Source organism: Cebus imitator, unplaced genomic scaffold (genome assembly GCF_001604975.1).
Source record: "Cebus imitator isolate Cc_AM_T3 unplaced genomic scaffold, Cebus_imitator-1.0 Scaffold384, whole genome shotgun sequence".
In the NCBI taxonomy this organism is placed as follows: domain Eukaryota; kingdom Metazoa; phylum Chordata; class Mammalia; order Primates; family Cebidae; genus Cebus; species Cebus imitator.
In genome coordinates, this window is record NW_016107699.1 from 1721186 (window position 1) to 1730072 (window position 8887).

The 8887-nt window shown below is 67.4% G+C and overlaps 1 protein-coding gene across 1 annotated transcript in view; it reads right to left on the reverse strand.

Annotated features, from left to right (window-relative positions):
- MUC2 (mucin 2, oligomeric mucus/gel-forming) overlaps positions 1-8887 on the reverse strand; it is a 37227-nt gene that overhangs the window by 25592 nt on the left and 2748 nt on the right. Inside the window, exons 3-23 of the mRNA XM_037731154.1 lie at positions 8133-8247; positions 7727-7817; positions 7534-7643; positions 7215-7437; positions 7007-7132; positions 6402-6519; positions 6188-6326; positions 5822-5929; positions 5666-5735; positions 5252-5389; positions 4993-5157; positions 4474-4568; positions 3509-3635; positions 2934-3189; positions 2717-2769; positions 2362-2462; positions 1810-1961; positions 1305-1443; positions 665-775; positions 404-583; positions 19-258 (exon numbers count right to left, since the gene is read on the reverse strand). Coding sequence (XP_037587082.1) covers positions 19-258; positions 404-583; positions 665-775; positions 1305-1443; positions 1810-1961; positions 2362-2462; positions 2717-2769; positions 2934-3189; positions 3509-3635; positions 4474-4568; positions 4993-5157; positions 5252-5389; positions 5666-5735; positions 5822-5929; positions 6188-6326; positions 6402-6519; positions 7007-7132; positions 7215-7437; positions 7534-7643; positions 7727-7817; positions 8133-8247 — 2857 coding nt within the window. The remainder of the gene's footprint in view (positions 1-18; positions 259-403; positions 584-664; positions 776-1304; positions 1444-1809; positions 1962-2361; positions 2463-2716; positions 2770-2933; positions 3190-3508; positions 3636-4473; positions 4569-4992; positions 5158-5251; positions 5390-5665; positions 5736-5821; positions 5930-6187; positions 6327-6401; positions 6520-7006; positions 7133-7214; positions 7438-7533; positions 7644-7726; positions 7818-8132; positions 8248-8887) is intronic.

Here is an 8887-nt window from a genome sequence, read left to right on the forward strand (position 1 = left end):
CCATGGCCGGCCCCCCACCTTGCTGTGGCAGATGCTGAACACGCTGCTTTTGAGGATGCTGCACTGCTTCTCCGCCCAGGAGCGGCGGTGCGGGTTCAGGCTGCAGGGCTCAGGGTTGGCGCTCACGTCCGGGCAGGTGGAGGCCTCCTTCCAGCTGTTCCCGAAGTCCAGCTCACTGCTCACCACCATGTGGTCCCGTGTGGTGAAGTCATTGTTGGAGCGGTCATCGAAGTTCCCACACAGGCCACACACGGTGCCCTGCAGGAGACAAGCATCCCGGGGACTCCAAAAACGGACTGGAGGGAGGGCAGGCGCTTGTCCTGCGAACACTGGGGTAGGGGATATGGGGTGGGGGCGGCCAGGAGGGGACAGGGAGGCCAGGGCAGGCAGGGAGGCAGCCCACCTTGTAGGAGGGAGCCAGTTTGATGAACACGGTGGTCCTCTTGTCCCAGATAACGATGATGCCCGTGCTGGACTCCACCACCAGGTACTGGCCCACCTCCCGCGTGGTGTAGGCCACGTGGCGACCCTCATCCCGCTGGATCACCACGCGATGCTTGTCTTCCAACTTCAGCTCTGTCCTCTGCCCAGAGGAGAGCCCCAGTCACTGGCTGGTCTGAGGGTCCCCCAGGGCTCACACGTTCCCGGGGCCGGCAGCACTCACCCCCATGAAGATTTTGATGGCCTTGGAGCAGGTGACTCCCGTGGTGCCACAGGGGACGTTCTCGGTGATGATGCTGAATGAACCCCGTGAGGAGTTCTGGCCGCAGTAGTCCTGGGGGCCACGAGGGGGAGGTCAGCCAGGATGGCTGGGCCCCAGGTACTCCCCAGGGCACACCCAGCCTGGCTGATGGGACCACAGCCACTGAGCACACAAACCTGGCCCTGCTCCTGCCCATCCAGGGCCCTGACCCAACCGCAGGCGCATCCCCTGTCCCCAGGGATCATGGTGCCTCAAAGGGCTGTGGGATTTGTATCTGGAGAGCCTCGTGGGCGGGTCCTAGCTCTGGCCCTTATTCAGCTCTCCATACAGGTACCCTCAGTCCCCATGGATGGGCAGTCAACCCCACCCACCTCGTGCACGCACAGGAGGGCCACAGAACTGGAATGGTACAGAGGGGATTTTACCATCCCCACCCACCCCTGGCTAGAAGGCCAAATCTCCCTGCAGGCGTGGGTCTGGGGCTGAGGAAAGGCCAGCCCTCCCAAGTCTCAGGACTTCTCAGGGAGCTGAGGGCCTCGCTTGGGGCAGGCAGAGGGTCCCTGACCACAAGCAGCCAGCTAGGCCATGGCCATGACCGCACCTGAACAGCCACGTAGGAGCAGTGTCCGTCAAAGTCATAGTACTTCCTATCAAAGGTGATGTAGTGGCCGCTCCCATAAATGGAACAGGTGCCGTGGCACACAGCCTGGGAGCATGCCCAGCGTCCTTTCTGGCAGGTGCTGAGGAGGACAAGAGAGGAGCCTGAAGGGACCCAGGGGCCGAGGCCCCCCCACCCACTCGTGGGTGCCTGGAGGAGACCCTGGGCACCGGGCAGACAGCTCTCTGTGCTGCCCACGCAGGACACCTGCAGGCCCATGCTGGCCCCAAAAGTGGCTCCAAATGCCCCTCCCCCCATGGCTTCAAGACCAGCAGCTGACATGAGAGACCCCCCCTGCCAGCCGTGGGACAGGGGCCGCCACACGACCTCGCCAGACCCAGGCGGACCCCCCAGGAGAGGCACCTGCCCCTCGGCCCATTCTCCAGTGGCCACCCCTGTGGAGCACGTGGGGCCTGGGAGGCAGCCAGGACGGGCCGGGCCAGCTTACCAGGTGTTGCAGTCCACCTTGATCTTGTCCCCGGGGGAGTACAGGTCCTTGTTGTGGATGCAGGGGCACTCCTCCTCCACCACGCAGCCACCCCGGCCATCGTCCATCAGTCCATCAGGGCACACGCAGCCACTGACACACTCTGTGTGGTACTGGAGACAGCCAGAGGGTGGGGTTCAGGGGTGGACCAGTGAGGCTGCAGCCCTCCCTGGGGTCAGGATTGGATGCCCGGCCAGGATTGACAATGCAGTCTCCATCATGCCCTGGACCTCCCACCTCTCTCTCTGGCCCGGGCTCAGGCCTCCCTGCTCCCAGGCCCGCCACTGGGCAGGGAGACTGGTGAGGGCTGCCCACCGAGGGCCCTACACTGGCCCCTGTGTCCAGTGGCCCACAGCTGTCGCTTCCCTCCCAGGGACAGGGACAGCATCAACAGGGCCTGCATCCTGAGGACTCAGCACCCAGACCCTGGCCAGGGACACAGCTCAGGAGCGAGGCTCAGCCAGCCAGCCAGCCAGGGACACCCCCACCCACAACAGTCCCCCCAGCACGCACATAGCCGGCAGCCAGCGTCTGACAGCTGAGGGCTCGGGGCTTCAAGGTGGCCAGTGCGGTCAGGTTATTGCAGTCCATGTGGATCTTCGGGGCCACACAGCCTGTGGGACGGAGGGGCCACCTCAGCTCCAGCTGAAGCTGGGGGTCTCAGGCAGGCTGGGGAGGTGTGGCCAGGCCAGGAAGGAATGGCCAGGGAGGGTGACTGGGGCGGATAGCCGGGGTGGGCAGGCGGGTGGGCGGAGAGAGGTGGCCAGGCTGGGGAGGGGTGGCGGGGAGGGGTGGCGGGAAGGGGCGACCGGGAAGGGGCGGCGGGGAGGGGCAGCAGGGGAGGGGTGGCTGGGGCAGCACCACTTACTCTGGCCGAGCAGCCGAATCTGCATACAGTGCAGCTTGCCGTTCCGGCAGACGCTGTGGGAGAGGCCGGAGATGAGCAGGGCCCACACCGGGCGACCACAGACAGCAGCAGCTTCCCCGGGACACATGTGAGCCTGGCGACTCTCAGAGCTCCCGCCCAGGCCCCCCTCAGCCTCGGGCGTCTCAGCTTCCCCAGGTCTCTGGGGCCCAGCACCCACCATCGTTCCTCCTGCCTGACGACCACGTCCCCCGCCGCCAGGTACAGCCCGCGGTGGTAGCAGGAGCACTTGGCCAGGGGCACGCAGCGGCCCTTCTCATCCAGGAAGGTGTGGGCGGGGCAGCCACAGCCGTCCACAGGCGCGAAGCCCTCGAGACAGTGGCTGTCGGCCTCGGATAGGGAGCGGCAGGTCTGCTGGCAGGTGGTCAGGTTGTACAGGAAGACCTGCGAGTTGGGGCAGGAGCCCACGTCCTTGTCTGCAGAGGACCACGGGTGGCGTGAGGGGCATGAGGAGCCAGACACGAGGCTCCCATCCCCAGGGTGGCCCGGGGGCCAGGAAGTGCACACTCTGGGACCCGTTCCCACACTCGGCCACCACAGTGCCAGGCCTGTCCCAGGTTCCGTCCCTGCTGTATGGCCACCCCTTGCTGTGGGAGGGGCTGGTTTCCCACTACCGCCGGCCCATGAAGCTGAAGCCTGGTCCGCAGCTGCCTGGGAGCCGACCCCTCTCCCTGGACCACCCGTGCTCAGGGCCCCAGCCCATCCCCTGGACGCAGCGCGCAGGGGCAGACTCACTGCAGACGTGCTCTCGCCAGCCCCATAGCATGACGCCCTTGGTGGCACAGGCGCGTGCGTAGGAGGACAGGGCAGCGCACAAGCAGTCCTCGTTGTTCTGACAGTTGCATGTGTCATATTTGCACCTCTGGGTGACAGAGCAAGGCGGGCAGGCGGTGAGGCCGGGAGGCAGAGTGGCTGGCACTCACACATACAAGGTCGCATACCTCACACGCACAACCGGCGGGCCGGGCCGGGTGCCCTGAGTCCACCTCACGTGTGGCGTGGGGGGCTGGGGTGCCGAGTCCACCTCGATGGCGTGGGGGGCTGGGGTACCCTGAGTCCACCTCACATGTGGCGTGGGGGGCTGGGGTGCCCTGAGTCCACCTCGATGGCATGGGGGGCTGGGGTGCCCTGAGTTCACCTCACGTGTGGCGTGGGGGGCTGGGGTGCCCTGAGTCCACCTCGATGGCATGAGGGGCTGGGGTGCCCTGAGTCCACCTCACATGTGGCGTGGGGGGCTGGGGTGCCCTGAGTCCACCTCACGTGTGGCGTGGGGGGCTGGGGTGCCCTGAGTCCACCTCGATGGCATGAGGGGCTGGGGTGCCCTGAGTCCACCTCGATGGCGTAGGGGGCTGGGGTGCCCTGAGTCCACCTCACGTGTGGCGTGGGGGGCTGGGGTGCCCTGAGTCCACCTCGATGGCGTGGGGGGCTGGGGTGCCCTGAGTTCACCTCGATGGCGTGGGGGGCTGGGGTGCCCTGAGTTCACCTCGATGGCGTGGGGGGCTGGGGTGCCCTNGGCGTGGGGGGCTGGGGTGCCCTGAGTCCACCTCGATGGCGTAGGGGGCTGGGGTGCCCTGAGTTCACCTCACGTGTGGCATGGGGGGCTGGGGTGCCCTGAGTCTACCTCACGATGGCATAGGGGGCTGGGATGCCCTGAGCCCATCTTAACGGCATGGGGGGCTGGGGGTGCAGGTCCCACCCACCTTGTAATACTCAGCGGGGTCCACGGTCGAGTGACATCTGCCGAAGGGGGTCTCTGTCTTCTTGAGGAGGGAGCACCAGTGCTCAGCGTAGTTGGCTGGGGAGTGGGTATCGGAACCTCAGTGGGACCTGGGACCCCCATGAGATCCCCTGGAACCCAGACATGATTCCCCCTGTGTACCCACGCCCAGTCCGCTTCCTCCCCCGGAATCAGATTTCCAGGCAGCCCTAGGCTGGGTAGAGCCCCCTGCAGGGCACCCACCACTTCCCACCTCTCACCCAGGGCCCAGCATCCCAGTAGGATCCAGCCCAGGCTCCCTTCTGGGTCACCTGGCGGGCTGCCACCATGGCCACCATAAACCAGCCCCAGCAGGAAGTCGAAGGTGCCGTGCTGCCCCATGGGGAGAGCCGCCTAACTGCCCTTCCCACACACGCATCCAACTGGAGCCCCATCTACCCATGGAGGCCACGAGTGGGTCCCCCAGGTGGGCTGGGCGGGCGCCCCCGTTGCCAAGCCTCACCACTCTCGATGTTCAGGGAGCAGGGGTCGTCCAGCCAGTCCACCTTATCACGGCAGCTGGACTGTGCCTTCCAGGCGTTGGCGAAGCCGGCTCCTGTGGCCTCCACCAGCCCGCTGGCTGTCTTGAAGTCATCGCCTTCCAGGCCGTTGAAGTTCCCGCAGAGCCCTGAGGGGCAAGGGCAGGTTGGGAAGGGTCTGGAGCTGGCAGGGCAGGGCCCCCTATGGGCCTTTGTGGGGGCGAGCTCGGTGGGGCCACTCACCCTGCACCTGCCCCTGGGCGGCCTGGTCCAGCGTCACGAAGAGCTGCATGACCGGGGCCAGCTGCACCTGCAGCCGGAGGCCGACAGCCACGCTCACGACGATGTGGTAGGAAGATGGGTGGAAGATGGAGAAGCTCGCTGCGGGCAGGGGCACGGTGAGCGGCAGGGAGATGGGCGGGGCAAGGGGCGGGGTCCCGGGACCTGCCAGCCCCAGGTGGGCAGCCGGAAGGTGCCGCCCTCCCACCGCCCCCTCCAGCACAGGACCCAGGACAGAGCCTTCGGGGCGCCACAGGGACCCTCCCAGTGTGGGATCCTCCCACCCAGCCTCCTGGGTTGGAAGCGGCTGGACTGCCCGAATCACTGCAGGCCGCGTGGAGCTTGAAGGGCCCGGGCTCCTCCCTGGGCGCTACTCACCAGTCACATGGGGCAGGTTCACCTGCAGCTCATTGAGCAGCACGCTGCCATCAGACTTGAAGACCACCACCTGGGGAAGGGCCGAGGGTGGTCAGGGCAGAGAAGGGCCCCCTCGGGGGACCCGGGGCTCCAGAAGGAAAGGGCGGGGCCACTCACATTCTTCTTCCTGTCGGCCAGCAGCACCACCGTCTTCAGGCAGGTCTGCTTGTCCGTGGAGCCGCAGGGGGCCAGCTCGCCCAGGAGGGCATAGGAATCATTGTCACCCTGTGACAGGGCAGGAGGCAGGGTAGCTGCTGAGGGCCAGGGCGGGCAGCACCCTGCGCCCTAGGACCCGGCGGTGGCTTAGAGGGGAAGGCCCACTTCTCATCCTCCAGCTAGAGAGCAGAAGCCCCATCACCTGCCCCGGGACAGCCCACAGGCATCCTGTGCTTCAGGGACAGCCGGCCCACCAGCCCCGGACAGCTGAGGGCCTGGATGCCAGCCCAGCTCTGCCCCGCGCCCCAGCCCCTGGGCGGCCTCTACCTTGGCCAGGACGTAGTAGCAGTCCCCGTGGAAGGTGAACTTCTTCCCATCAAAGGTGGTGATGTGGGACCCGCCTTCCAGGGTGCAGGTGCCAGGGCAAGGCAGGTCTTTGCACACCCAGCGGCCAGCGTTGCAGACGCTGTTGAGTGGGGGGCACGGGGTCAGGGCTCTGCCGCCCCCGCCTCTGCCGTGCCAGCCCTGGTCCGGGACTCACCACTGCTCGCAGTCATTGGTGATCTCCTGGCCCGGTGTGTACAGGTATCCGTGCAGCCTGCAGTGACACTGGCTCACAGGAACGCAGCCGCCGCCCACGATGTCATCATACACGGTGCCTGGGACGGCCAGGGAGGCAGCATCACCAGGCTAGCTCAGAAAGAGCCAGAATCCCCACTGGGGGGCCACTCGGCCCTCTGGGCTGATGCCTGCGGTCCCCACCTGGGACCAGGTCCCTGGGTTGGGGTCTGGCCTTGGGGCCCCAGCCTCCAGGCTACCTTCCCGCCTCTGATAGCCGAGCTCCTCCCAAAGGCCTCCAGGCTCCGGGCCAGGGGCCGGGCAGGAGGAGGTCTGTCCCCAGGGTGATGACCAGAAGGCAGCCCCCTTCCCGGCCTCCCTGAAGCCATCCTTGGGGAAGAGCCTCACACCGAGGCCCCTTCTCCCTGGACCTGCCCGGGTATTGGGTGGAGGGAGAGGCACTTCTGTGGCGCCGCTGCCCCCACCACCCAGCGGAGCCGTCCCCTCAGCACAGGCGAGAACTCGAGGCCAGGGCTGCAGGCGTCTCGCCCAGTGGGCAGTGCCGGGCTGGGCCTCCTCCACACGCACCTTCCGGGCAGAAACAGCCGTCCATGCGGTGCTCCTCACACAGGCTGCTCACTTGCAGGTGCGAGCAGGTGTCCATGCAGGGCGAGCCGCTCTCCAAGTACACCATGTTCCCAGGGCAGGTCTTGGCTGCAACCGCAGAGGCCCGAGGTGAGGGGGGACAGCATGGGTCCCCCCTGGAGAACCCTGCCCGCAGGGCACCAGCGCTTACGGCAGAGCGAGGCGGTCCTCCAGTTCCCGGGCCGGCCGCCGGCGTGGGAGCACTGGCGGGAGAACTCGGCCACGGTGCTGCAGACGCAGGCGTCCCTGTGCCCGTCCCCGCCGGAGCAGCGGCAGCGGTCCTGCTGGCAGGCTTGCAGGTACGGCTCCAGAGGCACCCGGTCCTGGCAGTCGGCGAAGGCCTCGGCGGTCAGCAGCCGCTCGCACTCGGCGCGCTGGGAATGGACGTGGGTGAGCACGCTGCCTAGAGGCCAGCTCCACCGGGACCCCCACCCGGGACGGGGGACCCCCACCCGGGACGGGGGACTCACGTGCTCGGCGCAGGACGCTGGGGCCGGCTCCTCCTCGGGGTCCTCGCACTGCACGTCAGGCTGGTTGATCTTCTGCATGTTCCCGAACTCCAGGGCACTGAAGAGCACGCCTAGGGACGCACGGCCTTCAGCCAGGCTCCCGGGAGCCCCCAGCCCACCCCACCCCACCCCTGCCAAGTCCTCTGGGCCTCACCGTCAGAGAGGAATTCCGAGTAGCTCTGCAGGCCGTTGTAGTCCCCACAGAGGCCACAGGTGTGGTTCCGGAACTTACTGTCCAGCTCCAGCTGTTGGGGAGGGAGCGGGTGAGCTGGCCTCCAGGACGGCGGCCAGGATCCCACTCGCTGCTCATTTGAGCCAGAGGAAGGTGGGACAGGAGGGAGGGCAGGTGCCCGGGAAGCTGAGTGCGTTTGGGGGAAGGTGAGGCCCGGGGGTCAGGGCCAGGCCGGCTTCCGCTGCTGCTCCCCAAGTCCAGCGCTGATGCCCTGCCCACCCCGCCCTCTCGGTGAGGGGTCAGAGCCCTGCCCGCCCTGCCCTCCCTTGGGGTCCACCCAGAGGCCTGACGGAGCCCCCACCAGCCCGGGCCCGGGGCCCCTGAGCACCATGATCGCGTCCTCACGGTTCCACATGAGGGCGAGCCCGGCGCGGGAGTACACCTTGGTGTAGACGTCACTCTTCTCGATGAGGAGCCCGGGGCTGTAGTGCGGGGTGCTGACCCTGGCCGGAGCACGTCGAGGTCACTCTTGGGTCCACCGCCCAGACCCCTCGACCCTGGCTTGTCCTCCCAGGACCCTGCCGCCCAGAGGGGACTGAAGCTGTGTGTGAGTGGTGGGGGCGGCTCTGCCCAGGTCAGTGGACTTGGCCAGCCTCTGGCGTGGGAGGACGTGGCCAAAGAGCCCCTGTCCATCTCCGCTGGCCAGGCTTCCCCGCAGAGCCACCTCCGGCCTGTACTGCCCTCTCCACTCCGTCCTCGGGGCTTAGTCCTGGGCAGGGTCCCCTCTCAGGGCCCTGAGGACACCGGGTTGGGAGAGTAGGGAGGGCCAGGCTGCCCAGCTCCCTTCCAGGCCCCCTGCTCAGTGGAACAACCTCCCACAGGGCCCCCCAGCGTGCCCCTGAGGGTGTCAGGGCCCTACCCCACCTTCTGCTGGTGCCTGTGCTGGCCCAGGTAGAGGAATTCACCCCAGCCTCTGTGCCCAAGGGCCTCTACCTGTCCCACCCACTATGCCCACACCTGAGGGCCTCTATCTGCCCACCCACGCTCATACCTGAGGGTCTCCACCCTCCCACCCCCACCGACACCTGAGGGTCTCCACCCTCCCACCCACACTCACACCTGAGGGTCTCCGCCCTCCCACCC